Below are 14,730 nucleotides of genomic sequence, written 5' to 3' on the forward strand. Positions count from 1 at the left end.
ATAAAGATAAAAGGCATTTAAGTTTGTGACTGACGCGCATACCTCAGCTGGGGTAGCAGATTTCCTAAAAATCTGTAAGAATCGTAGTAGCAGTGATCTAATCTGGAACAAAGGTGCTAATGCATAAAGGTGTCAGCAGCATCTAAAGTCCCGGTGTTTTTGCCCTTTGGTGTGCTCTTTAACCCAGTAGATAAGTAATGATTTACTGTGCAAAATAATAAAACCTTGGGTCATTGCTTTTCATGTTTCTGTGTTGTTGTTATCCATCTTAATTATGTTTTACCACAATTACATGTGATTCAGTAAATAAATCAGTTGCATCGCCCACTTTTCGCCTTAGATGTTGGTGCTACTTAGAGAAAAATGATCGAAAGCAAAACAAACATCCATTGTTGTTAAAGTGAAAACAAGAGGACGGCGTTCTTGTGCGAGACGAAGCACGCATAAACGTCATGTAATGTCCATGATTACATTACCAGGCTGTGGAAATAATATTGCTGTACAAAAGCTTCATGGTGCCTCAGTTCCACATTCATTGTTCCTGTAGTCTGCCTACATTAGTAAGGTATTGTGTTAGTAGACCATGCTCTATATATTGGAAAGTGTGTGCTCCGTTACATAACTCTTACCAGGTTCAATAACTTGTGCGAAACCCTTTTGATGCAGTTCTCTGTTAGTCTTGTGCCATGCCATTTTTGCACCTGAGAGTTGCCATTTGCATGGGGTGGAGACTGCTGGTCATTTAACAAAGAATGGATTCACATATTTCGAATTCTCTCTAAAAAGTATTACAGCGGCCGCTCTTTGACTAAGGCGGAGGAGTGTCGCCCCACTGCTTTTGAGCAGTGAAAAATTAAAAATAAAATAATAACAAAGTATAATATTTTTGTATTTTTACTCACCAACTTCCTACACCTGAGCCGTGGTCGGAGTCGTCCATTCCGGCACATCAACACAGCTGCAGGAAGGAGGAGGAGTGGTGGCGCTGCTTCAAGTGCACATGACAGTTTGCCGGCCGTCTAAGGCTGGCCACACCCTCATTCAGGAGATTTCATGGCCACTTTAGATCTATAGGATGCATATTTCCATGTTCCCATTCATCCATCCCATAGGAAGTTCCTTCGCTTCACAGTAGCGAAGAGCCACTTTCAATTCATGGTCCTTCCCTTCGGCCTCAGATCGGCTCCAAGGGTCTTTACAAAGATGCTAGTTCCGGTGACAGCTGTTCAACAGCCTGGGTCTTTCACTCTCTGCAAACAAATCAAATTGGTACCCTTCATGAAAGGCCAAATTCCTAGGAGCCGTATTGGACATGTCTCAGAACAAAGCTTTCCCTACAGTGGAAAGGCAAGCAAATCTAAAATCAATGGCCAACCTGCTTCGAAATATAAGGTCACTTTCAGTTGGCCTCTACAAGTCTCTCCTGGGGTCCAGTTCATCCTGCCTACCACAGATTCCTCATTGCATGTTATGAATGCACCCTCTTCAAGAACAGCTGGACTTACAGTGGCGGCAGGTGGATGGATCTTTCGAGGTTGTGATCACTGTGACAGCTCCAATGAGAGAAGCTGCCTCACGGTGGACTCGCGAGGAGAACATTTCCCAAGGTCTCTCATTCATGGTCACCCCAGCTCCTCACATTATAACAACGGAGGCATCGCTGGAGGGCTGGGGAGTGGTCCTACCGAACCTCCAGATAAGTGGGCTGAGGTTGGATCACCAACGTCGTTTACACATCAATTTGCAGGAACTTAGGGCGATTCGCCTGGCCTTGCAGGCTTTCCTCCCAAGGATCACAAATTTATCAGTCTTAATAAGGACAGACAATACTACCGCCATGCATTACATCAACAAGCAGGGCGGCACAAGATCTCATCTGCTATTAAGGGAGGCCCATCCCACTAATCCCAAGACTTTTCAAGAAATTGAATATGGAGCCGTGCAAGATGATTCTATTAGCGCCGGCTTGGCATCGCCAGTACTGGGTCACAGAGCTTCTTCTTCTATCCAGGGAGCATCCAGTGCCTTTGCAGCCGATCCCATCTCTATTGACAATGTCCCAAGGCCAAGTGTTACCTCCGGATCCTCGATCCCTGCAATTATCGGCGTAGCTCCTGAGTACAGAGAAGTTCTTGGTGTAAGGATCTCTGTGGAATGTAGAGACATTCTCTCTCAAGCTCATGCTCAGAGTACAAACAAAACTTACAGGCTGAAATGGAAGAGGTTTTGCCACTGGTGCCATGTCTCGGGGGTTCACCCATTCTCTTCCTTGGCTCAAGAGATCCTTCCTTACATTCTTTCTTTGGCAAAAGCAGGTCTGGATCATTCATCTATTAAAGTTAATCTCGCAGCCATTTCTTGATTCAGGAGGACATCCTCTAGGCCTTCGCTCTGGTCGGCAAGGATTGTTAAACAGTATATGAAAGGCCTTTTTCGAGCTTTCCCTCCAGTGAAACCTCCTCCACCACTATGGCACCTAAACCTGGTATTGTCCCAGCTCATGATGCATCCATTCGAACCTATACAATTCCTCTCTTGGAAGGTGGCTCTTCTACTGGCTTTGACTTCTGCTAGAAGAATCATCGAGTTACAGGCACCCACTACTCAAGAGCCCTTTTTTCAGTTCAGGAATTAAACGATTATACTGCGTACCAACCCCAAGTTCATCCCAAAGGTACCTTTGGACTTTCACTTAAATGAACTAGTAATACTTAATTCTTTTTTCCCTCAGCCTACAACTCCGGCTGAAAGATCTCTTCACTCGTTGTATATTCAACGTTGTCTGAGGACTTCAGAAAAATAACCTCAGCTTTTTGTGGCTTATAGTGCTCCTTTTAAAGTATTTCCCCTTTCCAAGCATGGGATTGCATGTTGGATTTCAAGCGCTATCAAATATTGTCATCAAGCAGCAGGGAAACCCCTTGAGGGTAAAGTCCCTGCTCACTCCACGAGGGCGATCTCTTCTTCTACGGCCCTCTTTGCGGGGGTGCCTATCTGGGAAATCTGCAGAGCAGAAACTGGAAGAGCACTCATAGCTGAACAAGGTATTACTGCTTGGATTATTCGATGCGCAGCGACACGGCATTGGGCCAAGCAATCCTGCAGAACCTATTTCAATAGCGGTGAGCTTTCCCTTTCATCCCTCCTTCCTTTCTTCACACATTCTTTGTTGGATTTTAATATGAGATTTATTTCTGAATGCATTCAAATATGTTATTAACTATAATTTTGAGACTATCTAAGAGAATAGATAAAGTTTAACTGATATTTACTGGATATTTGTTGGTTTACTCATATTAATGCATTGTTGATTCATGCTGAATTGTTTTTACACACAAAGAAATGTGCTTATGACTGCTAGCTACTCCGATTCAAGCATGGGGAATCTTTGAAAGTTCCAATACTGGAGTAAGAAAACAAGTTACTTACCTGTAACTTTACTTCTCCAGTATTGGAAACTTTCATAGATTCACATGCAACCCACCCTCCTCCCCTGGGAAAACTCGACCTTCGGCATTTTATAGTTATAATGTGGCACTACGGCTACGAAAATCTGAGAGTCTGAGATTCTCTCAGGAAGGTTCTACAAGGTGAGGCTAATCTGACTGGTTGTTGATTTTATTTGGTCTCCTTTACAAAAAGAGGTGGAGATGTTACAAAACTAGGATGGGCCTAGGCCTAGTTTCTGATTTGTAGTGATTTGTACTACTATTTTTATATTTACTGGGTACTCCATCTCGACGACGGGGAATGATTCAAGCATGGGAATCTATGAAGGTTTCCAATACTGGAGAACTAAAGTTACAGGTAATAACTTGTTTTCTTCTAGCTCAAACGGCTCAAACGTTACCAAAAATGCAGCGACAAGTGTTACAGCATGGTGGAAGGCCCTTTGCAAACCTGGAATGGTTACCTGTTACTTATTGCTAAATGTGGGTGTTAAATTGGTACTAAAGGTGCGCAAACCACTCTTGCTTCATTTCTGCTTATCTCTTGAATCTTTCTGCATTTCTGTTGCTTCTTTCTATACCTTTCATTCTTGTTCTGCACTTCTTTTTCCTCGTTCTGCTCATCTCTTCTACTTTCTGCACCTCTTGTCTCTTTCTTCACCTTTGTTACCTCTTTCTACACCTCATTTCCTTCTTTCTGTACCCCTCTTGCCTCTTTCTGCACCTTTCTTCCCTCTTTCTGCTCCTCTTTTGCCTCTTTCTGTACCCCTGATCCCTCTTTCTGCACTTCTCCTGCCTGTTTCTGCACCTCTTTTGCCTCTTTCTGCACCTCTGTTGCTTTCTTCTGCACTTCTGTTGCCTCTTTCTGCACCTCTATTTCCTTTTTTTGCACATCTGTTGCTTCTTTCTGCACTACTCTTGCTTCTTTCCCCACCTCTGTTGCTTCTTTCTGCACCATTCTTGCCTCTTTCTGCGCCCTTCTTCCCTCTTTGTGCAACTCTCTTGTCTTTTTCTGCACTTCTCTTGCCACTTTCTGCACCACTCTTGCCTCTTTCTGCACTTCTGTTGGTTCTTTTGCACGGTTCCTGCTACTTTCTCCATCTCTCTTGCAAATTTCTGCACCCCTCCTTCTTCTTTCTGCACCCCTCTTCATACTCTATGTACCTCTCTTACCCCTGTCTGCACCCCTGTTTTCACTTTCTGCACTCATCTTTCCTATTTATGTACTTCTCTTGCTTCTTTCTGCACCTTGTTTGCCTGTTTCTGCAACTTTCTTGCCTCTTTCTGCACCTTGTTTGCCTGTTTCTGCAACTTTCTTGCCTCTTTATGCAGTTGTCTTCCGTCCTTCTGTACCTCTGTTGCTTCTTTATGCACTTCTTTTGCCTCTCTGCACCTCTCTTGCTTCTTTCTGCACCCCTGTTGTCTCTTTCTGAACTCATCTGCCTTCTTTCTGCATCTCTCTTGCTTCTTTCTGCACTTCTCCTGCTTCTTTTTGCATCTCGTGCTTCTTTCTGCACCCGTCTCCCCTTTTTTTGCATTCATATTGCCTCTTTCTGCAGTTCTCATGCCATTTATGCACCGCCCTATCCTCTTTTTGCACATCACTTGCCTCTTTCTGCTATTTTCTTGCTCCTTTCTACACCTGTGTTGCTTCTTTCAGCAATTCTCCTGCCTCTTTCTGCACTTCTCTTGCCTCTTTCTGCACCTCTGTTGCCCCTTTCTGCATCACACTTGCTTCTTTCTGCACCCCTATTGCTTCTTTCAGCACCTCTTCTCTCTTTCTGCACCTCTCTTGCCTCTTTCTGCACCCCTGTTCCCTCTTTCTGCACCTTTCCTGCCAGTTTCTGAACCTCTCTTGCCTCTTTCTGTACTTCTTTTCCTTTTTTCTGCACCCCCTGCCTCTTTCTGTACCCCTCTTGCCTCTTTGTGTACATCTCCTACCTGTTGCTGTACCCATTTTGCCTCTTTCTGCACATTCCTTGCCTTTCTGCACCTCTCTAGCCTCTTTCCGAACCTCTTTTGCTTCTTTCTGCACTTCTTGCTACTCTTTCTGAACATCTCTTGCCTCTTTTTACATCCCTCTTTCTGCAATTCTCTTACCTCTGTCTGCACTCCTGTACCCTCTTTCTGCACCTCTTGTGTCTGTTTCTGCAACTCTCTTGCCTCTTTGTGCAGTTCTCTTCCCTCCTTCTGTACCTCTGTTGCCTCTTTCTGTACCCCTCCTACCTCTTTCTGCACTCCTTTTTCCTCTTTTTGCACCTCTGTTGGTTCTTTCTGCACTGCTCTTGCTTCTTTCTGCACCCCTCTTACCTCTTTCTGTTCCTCTTTTGCCACTTTTTTCACCTCTCCTGCATGTTTCTGCAACTCTCTTGCCTTTTTCTGTGACTCTTTTGCTTCTTTCTGCACTTTTCTTGCCTCTTTCTGTACCCCTCTTGCCTCTTTCTGCACCTCTGTTGTATCTTTCTGTACTGCTCTTGCTTCTTTCTGCACCTCTGTTGCAAATTTCTGCATCCTGCCTGCTTCTTTCTGCACCCCTCTTGCCTCCTTCTGAACCTCTGTTTGTTCTTTCTGCACTGCTCTTGCTTCCTTCTGCATCTCTTTTTCCTGTTTCTGCAACTCATGCCTCTTTTTGTACCTCTCCTACCTCTTTCTACACCCCTCTTGCCTCTGTTTCCACCTCTGTTGGTTCTTTCTGCACTGCGCTTGCTTCTTTCTGTACCCCTCTTAACACTTTCTGTACCCCCTTTGCCTCTTTTTGCACCTCTCCTGCCTCTTTCTGCACCTTTCTTCCCTTTTCTGCAGTTCTCTTGCCTCCTTCTGCACATCTGTTGCTTCTTTTATGCACTTCTCTTCCTCTTTTTGCATCTCTCTTGCCTCTTTCTGCGCCTCTATTGCTTCTTTCAGTACTTCTCTTGCTTTTTTCTGAACCCCTCCTGCCTCTTTCTGCACGCTTCTTCCCTATTTCTATACCTCTCTTCCCTCTTTCTGCATCCCTGTTCCCTCTTTTTGCACATCTCGTGCCTGTTTCTGCAACTCTCTTGCTTCTTAATACAGTTCTCTTGTCTCTTTCTGCACCTCTGTTGCTTCTTTCTGCACTTCCCTTGCCTTTTTCTGCACCCCTCTTGCCTCTTTCTGCACCTCTCTTGGTTGTTTCTGTACTGTTCTTGTTTCTTTCTGCACGTGCCTTGCAAATTGCTGTACCCGTCTTTCCTCTTTCTGCATCCCTCTCCCCTCTTTCTGCAACTCTCTTGCCTCAGTCTGCACCCCTCTTGCTTCTTTCTACACCTCTGTTGCTTCTTTATGCACTTCGCCTGCTTTATTCTATACCTCGCTAGTAACTTTCTGCACCCCTCGTGCCTATGTATGTACCTCTCTTGCCTCTTTCTGCTCCTCTCTTTCTGCACGTTCTTTCTGCATCTTTTTTTGCTTTTTCTGCACTTCTTTTGCCTCTTTCTGCACCCCTATTGCCTCTTTCTGCACTTCTGTTGGTTCTTTCTGTATCTCTCATGCCTCTGTGCACCCCTGTTCCCTCTTTCTGCACCTCCTTTGCCTGTTTCTGCAACTCTCGTGCCTCTTTCTGCACTTTTCTTGCCTATTTCTACACCGCAGTTGCTTCCTTATGTACTTCTCTTGCAAATATGTACACCCCTCTTGCCTCATTCGGCACCCCTCTTCTCTCCTTCTGAATATCTGTTCTCTCTTTCTGCCACCCTTCTGCCTCTTTCTGCACCTCTGTTGCTTCCTTATGCATTTCTCTTGCTTTTTTCTACACCTCTCTGGCTTCTTTCTGCACCCCTTGTGCCTCTTTCTGCACCCTTCTTCCCTTTTCCTGCACATCTCTTGGTTCTTTCAGTACTGTTCTTGCCATTTATGCACCCCTCTTGCCTCTTTCTATTCCTCTTTTACTTCTTTATGCACTTCTCTTGCTTCTTTCTCTACCTCTCTTGCTTCTTTCTGTACCCAACTTGCCTCTTTCTGTACCCTTCTTCCCTCTTTGTGCGCCTCTCTTGCCTCTTTCTGTGCCCCTCTTGCCTCCTTCTGTACCTCTGTTGCTTCCTACTATACTGCTCTTGCTTCTTTCTGCACTGCTCTTGTAAATTTCAACAACCCTCTTGCCTCTTTCGACACCCTTCTTTTCTCTTTCTGCACACCTGTTCCCTCTTTTTGTACCTCTTCTCCCTCTTTCTAAACTTCTCTTGCCTCTTTCTACACCTCTGTTTCTTCTTTCTGCACATCTCTTGCTTCTTTCCATACCCCTTCCATCTTTCTGCACCTCTGTTGCTTCTTTCTGTACTTCTCTTGCTTCTTTCTGCACCTCTCTTGCTTCTTACTGCACCTATCTTGCCTCTTTCTGCACCCTTCTTCCCCCTTTTAGCACCTCTCTTGCCTCTTTCTGCAACTCCCTTGCCTCTTCCTGCACACATGCAAAAATAACAGTTGATGGACAGAATTCAGAACAATCTCATACATTCACCCCAGTACAGAGATCTGGTCCTAAATCCATCATTTTTTTGCTCACCATGCCATTCCAGTTTGAACCCAGCCAAATGCAAATCAGTCTTGACCCTGTGCCCCACGGGAATAGTCCAGCCCGAACTGCCAAGCCAAGTCCTCCCTGGACTGGAAACAAGCATCCAGGGATCGGTTTCGGGCTTTCAACCCTCATCAGCCTGGATAGCTTGATTCCAGTGGCATGGAGAGCACGGGACTCAAGTCTGAGCATACCTGTCCCACTCTGGGTGACAAATGCAAAAACAACAGTTGATGGACAGAATGCAGAACAATGCCATACATTCGCCCTAGTACAGAGATCTGGGCCGCAATCCATCATTTCTTTTTGCTAACCATGCCATTCCAGTTTGAAACCAGCCATATGCAAATCAGTCTTGACCCTGTGCCCCATGGGAACAGTCCAGCCCGAACTACCAAGCCAGGTCCTCCCTGTACTGGAAACAAGCATCCAAGGACCGATTTCGGGCTTTCAGCCCTCATAAGCCTGGATAGCTTGATTCCAGTGGCATGGAGAGCACAGGACTCACGTCTGAGCCTACCCGTCCCACTCGGGTAGACAAATGCAAAAACAATAGTTGATGGACAGAATGCAGAACAATGTCATACATTCACCCCAGTACAGATATCTGGGCCTAAATCCATCATTTTTTTTGCTCACCATGCCATTCCAGTTTGAACCCAGCCAAAAGCAAATCAGTCTTGACCCTGTGCCCCAATTGTTTATTCTAGAAAGTTTCTAGTGACCTCTGAGCTGGCTCGCAGTCACAATTGAGTCTGATATATTCGATAGAGACCTAGTAGACATAAGTCCTACGTCACATCTATAGGATATATTATTCCAATGCGCAGAGCCTATTGGGAATATATTAACTACACTACAATAAAGAAAGTGTTTTATGTGACTTTCTTCAGGCAAGTTTTCTAGATCTGCTTCGGCGCTTCGCAGTTCTTTCAAAATGGAGGGTTCAGCCTGTTACCAGCAAAGCTACACCTAAAAGGCTCAAAAAAGATTTGGCGTAGCCCTAAAAGTCTCCTACTAGTTTCTCTTTAGATCTGCTTTTAGAGGAAATAAGAGCTTTACGCCACTTTATGGATGAAACAAATATTAGAACACGGAATCTTTCAGAAAGATGGAATCTTATGATGGAGCACATTTCTACTGTAGAGCATCAAATCTGTGAGTTCAAAGACACTCCACCTAAGGTTATTCTTCTTCAGCAACGTTACCTAGTCTGCGTAGACAGGTTGAGGATTTGGAAAATTGCAGTCGGAGGAACAACCTTAGTATTTATGGTTTGCCTGAGGGCATGGAGGGTACCAATCCTACATCTTTTTTCAAAACTTTCCTGCCACAGGTTTTAGGTCTTCCAGAAGGTGCCTCTTTTACCATCCAACAAGCTCATATACTTGGACATCTTCCTAAAACTCCAACCATATTTAGGAAACCTCGGGGAGTCATCCTGTATTTTCTAGAGTATACAGAGCTAATGCAGGTCATTACCGCTGCCAAGCAATTTAAATGTATATCTTGGTCTGGACATGATTTAGTCCTCTCTCAAGATTATGCCAAAGCTTCAGCGGATCAACATTATGAGTTCCTAAGAATGCACCCGATGCTTCGTGCTCTTGAAGCTCGATTTGGACTATTTCATCCATGCCTCAACAATAAAACTACTGCCTATGAGGATCCATCTCGCTTGAAGGAATTTCTTGATGGTCAAAGAGCAGAGACCATGGATGTTACCACATCCTCTTTCTTGTACAAATGATACTACATTGTTTTGTTCTTTTTGCCTCTTTCAGCATCTTATTCATTGTTATCTTGTATGATGTATGCAGCTGTATTATATAGATGTATTTTCATTGTTAATGGATGTTTTTGATTCCTGTTGCAACATTTGAGATGTTCCTGGTAACTACTTGCTGTATCCTACTAATTATAACCTTTTTTTCCTACAGGAGTGTTTCATCTTGTTTCATGTTCCAGTCTCCAGTCACTTATATTACTGCCCTTCATATGCCTGTCCTTCCTCTGGAGTCTTGCCGCTCCGTCCCTTCCCATGCCCCTCCCCCGTCTTCATCAACCGTTTATGTATGTATGATTATTATTATTTTCATATTCTTCTTTCTTCATTCCTTCCTCTTCTTATACTTCAAACTTTTCTCCCTCTTTCCCCTATTTCATTTATTATACTTGCTCTGACTTTCTTTTTTTCATATTCTGTATTTTGCCTATGGTTAGATATCTTTGTTTTTTTGCCTTTACTGCATTTCTTTTTTCCCATTAATTATGTGTTGATTTTTCACTTTTTTAAGGATATGTCTGATTGTACTTATTACACTGCTTCTTTGCAATATTCTTGACAGTTGTTTCTTGGGATGGAGATGGTTATTACTTGCACTATCTATCAACAAAGTTTCTATTATTTAGTTTAATGTGTATGGTCCTACTGCTCCTGATTGCCAGTTTTGGTCTACTGTTGCTCTGAAACTATTGCAGCATTCAGATGACAATTTAATACGGGCTGTGGACTGTAATGATTGTTTTGATCCCATTGTAGATACTCACTCTTCAGCTCATTATATCCCCAATAAAACACAAAAAACATTTGCTCATGCTGTCTGTCAATGCCACCTGACGGATGCCCTAGTAATTATGCAATCCTTTCTTGACGGAATACACTTATTTGTCTCCATTCCATCATACCCAGTCAAGGATAGGTCTTATTTTTCTCTTTCATCATCTTATTCAATCTTCACATAGTGCACAGATTGGTACTATTCTAATCTCCAGTCACAGCAAAGTGTCAGTTCAGCTTGATGTTTTACCTACACACAACTGTCCTAAACAATGGGGACTCAATAACTCTCTTTTGTTGGACACTGATTTTGCATCCTCCTTCACTTCCTTTTTCCATGAATTTTTTCATTAAAATCTTTCTGTACTATTCCCTTTTGTACCATTTGGGATGCTTTTAATGCTTCGGCCCCAGATTTTATCATAAATGTTGTCTCCAAGAATAGGAAACCTTCCCATACTCTTTCTAAAACATTACTTCAGAACATCAAAAGTCTTGAACATATTTATTACACAAAAAGGGGTAACCCTGTATCCCTCAGAACCTGGGTGATAGTGGTTAAGTACAAAGGTGGTTCTGTTGGGTAAGACAAATCACTTTGAAAATGCTGGTTAATGCAAAACAAAAGTATGAAAAACTCTCTGAGACACCTATGCAATGAGATAATGAATCCTCAAGCAAAATCAATTTCTTAAAGCCAAGGGGTAGTTTGTAATGAATATATATTGCAATTCAATCATGTTACATTATAACAATCAAACATAAGTGAAAGAATTGTGACAATTGGTGACAAGTGCTTGGTGCATGAAGTAATATGCAGTGAGATCAAGAATTATATACATATATACAATTATGTACAGGGGTATAGTAGGCCAGAATACATTTCACATCCAAGGAACCATAGCATTTATTTCAAGGATCCTGGAGTTTCTGGGCCATAGGTGAGCGTCGACGTTTCGACCCTAATGCGCCCCAGTTGGTGGTCGCGTCAGGTCTTTATCAAGACAATAGGGGTGGGGGTTGGCAGTATGGAGGTCAGGAGGAGGGTCTCTGCCTGATCCTGGGCCAATCGGTCAGATCCGGTCTCCGTGGAAGTCTGGAGATCCTTCTCTAGGTGGTGGGGAAGGCTGCTTGCTCCAAGTCAAAGCGGCGTGCACGGCTGGAAGGTCCGTTGCTGGGCGACCACCAACTGGGGCGCATTAGGGTCGAAACGTCGATGCTCACCTATGGCCCAGAAACTCCAGGATCTTTGAAATAAATGCTATGGTTCCTTGGATGTGAAATGTATTCTGGCCTACTATACCCCTGTACATAATTGTATATATGTATATAATTCTTGATCTCACTGCATATTACTTCATGCACCAAGCACTTGTCACCAATTGTCACAATTCTTTCACTTATGTTTGATTGTCATAATGTAACATGATTGAATTGCAATATATATTCATTACAAACTACCCCTTGGCTTTAAGAAATCGATTTTACTTGAGGATTCATTATCTCATTGCATAGGTGTCTCAGAGAGTTTTTCATACTTTTGTTTTGCATTAATCAGCATTTTCAAAGTGATTTGCCTTACCCAACAGAACCACCTTTGTACTTAACCATATTTATTACAAATCTCGCACACTGAAGTCTTTACAACACCTTATTGCAGCTAAATTATCTTTTAATAAAGTTTCCCCTGAGCTTGCCTCCTCTTATCTTATTAAATGTGGTTCCAAATATTATGGAGGCCAAAATAAAGCTGGCAAGTTGCTAGCAAATTATCTTAAAATTAAACAAAACAAGCTATTTATTGAATCTAATACAGATAATTTTGGTCACACGCACTCTCTTCACCCAGACATTTTGAACCAATTCAGCTCATTTGATGCCACTTTATATACACCTGAATATTTAACTTCAGATCAAGACATTCTATATTATCTTTCCTCTATTGAAAAATCAAATTTTTCTCATATAGATTTTTCTTCTTTGGAAACGGAACTATCGCTTTCAGAGTTACATCTTGCTATGCTTTCCCTAAAAAAGATAATGCCCCTGGGCCCGATGGCTTTACCACAGAATTTTATATTCATTACTCTCATATTCTTTTACCCAAATTACTCACTTTAATCAAATCTTTTTCTGATTGCTGCATGTCTTCTGCTTCTTTTCTCGAAGCACTTATTTGTCTTATCCTGAAAGATGGTAAAGATTTACGTTAGAGCAAAAATTACAGACCCATCTCTTTGGTCAATTTAGATTATAACAATTTTGCCAAGGCCCTGGCAACCAGACTGCAGCCTCTTCTGCCTAATCTTCTTGGGAAGGAACAATCAGGGTTTGTCTCAGGACGATACCTATCACATTATACTCATCTGTTCTTTGATGTTATATCGATGGCTGCTGACTTCCATGAACCCTTGGTAGACATTGCTTTAGATGCTGAAAAGGCCTTTGGCAGGGTGAACTGGTCTTTATTATTTCATGTTCATCATTGGTTTGGTTTAGGCCCTAAAATTAGTAACTTGATCTCCCTCCTATACTCATCCCCACAAGCTGCCATTTGCGCTATTGATCTTATTTCTGCTTTTTTTTTCTTTTGGGCAGAGGAGTTAAGCAGGGTAGTCCCGTAACTGCATTTCTCTTTATTTTGCACTTGAGTCTTTCTTGTCCATGATTAGACAAAATCCTTCTAGCAATGGGTTTTCCTGCAATGCTCAACAGCTTCATATGCAGATGACATCCTAATATTTATGTCTTAACCTCAATCCTCTCTTCATGCCTTCTCAGAAGAGGCTGTATCTTATAACTTGGTCTCTGGCTATAAATTAAATACCGAAAAATGCAAAATGTCACCTTTAAATTAACTTACTTTTAAACATGACTTCTCTTCCTTCAACTTTATATGGACACGTAATCAAATTAAATACCCAGGTTTTCAATTCACACCCTCTCATGCTACTTCAGTTTCTATCAACTTAGATGCGTGCATTCAGAAAGTTACTTCCCTAACTTCTAGATGGCATCCTTTGCACTTATCTTGGTGGGGCAGGCTGGATACAATTAAAACGATGTTAATTCCCTTTTATCTTATTTACTTTTTCTAAAATTCCGTTAAATATCCAGTTTAAATCTTATTGGAAACTGTACCCTATCTTATCCTCTTTTCTTTAGAATAACAACAAAATCTCGTATGTCCCTATCTAAATTGAAGCGAGCCAAAGAAGAGGGAGGTTTGAATTGTCTGGATTTTGCTAATTACCAAAAGCATTTCTTTTAAAGCAATCTGCTCATTGGATTACTTCCTCTTCTTTATTCACTCCATTATGGGTTGACTTAGAACAAGAGGTTTTCTTTCTGTTTTCTTTTTCTGAAATCATCAAGCTCACGCGCACGCCGCTGAAGATATGTACTCCGATTGCTCACCATACAAGTAAATTGCTGAGTTCAGTCATTCTGTGTCACATTATAAACTTGGAAACTTTTTGGGATTCTCCAATCTGGCATAATCCTTTGAAACAACTAAATAATAGATCTATTTATTGGCCCTCTTGGAGAAGTACAGGGCTACTTTGGGACGAACAGTTGTATAAAAATGATTCTTTTTTTTCTTTCTCAAGGGCTTCTACGTTGTTTGGTTTATCATCTGCTTTTCCTCATAGATTCATGCTCTTTCAAAATGTTATATTTCATGCATACAATTCCTTTCAGTTGGCTGCTCTTTTTAACTCATCGTCTTCCATCAATTTGACTAATCTTCTGCTTAAAAATCAAATTGCCTCTTCCATATAGTCCCTACTCCAACATACTATTAGTGATCGTTATAAATCCCGAGTCGAACTTGCTTGGGAAGCTGACCTTCAAGTTACCATACCTCTCTCTACATGGAAACAGATTGGGATCATGATTAGAAAATACTTTTTTACAACACCGGTTCTTCTTCATAGAATTCATTCCGATACTCCACATACATGTTGGACTCCACAACAGGCTGACCTTAGAAGTAATCTGAGACAAAATCCCAACTTTACGAGTTTCGGTATTGAAAAAATGCATTTAGCAGTACTAACGTTAGGATTCCTAACTTTAGTACTCCTATATACATTTTGTGAATACCGAAAGTCATAAAGTTAGGATTTTGTCTCAGATTACTTTTGTGAATCGGGCCCTTACTTTTTACTTGTTCCTATGTGTCCACT

At 42.1% G+C, this 14,730-nt stretch overlaps 1 protein-coding gene across 1 annotated transcript in view; it reads left to right on the top strand.

Annotated features, from left to right (window-relative positions):
• Window positions 1–14,730, top strand: part of LOC144769667 (uncharacterized) — a 759,350-nt gene that overhangs the window by 625,292 nt on the left and 119,328 nt on the right. The window contains exon 29 of the mRNA XM_078653842.1: window positions 9,921–10,053. Coding sequence (XP_078509968.1) covers window positions 9,921–10,053 — 133 coding nt within the window. The remainder of the gene's footprint in view (window positions 1–9,920; window positions 10,054–14,730) is intronic.

Source organism: Lissotriton helveticus, chromosome 7, assembly GCF_964261635.1.
Source record: "Lissotriton helveticus chromosome 7, aLisHel1.1, whole genome shotgun sequence".
Taxonomy (NCBI): Eukaryota; Metazoa; Chordata; class Amphibia; order Caudata; family Salamandridae; genus Lissotriton; species Lissotriton helveticus.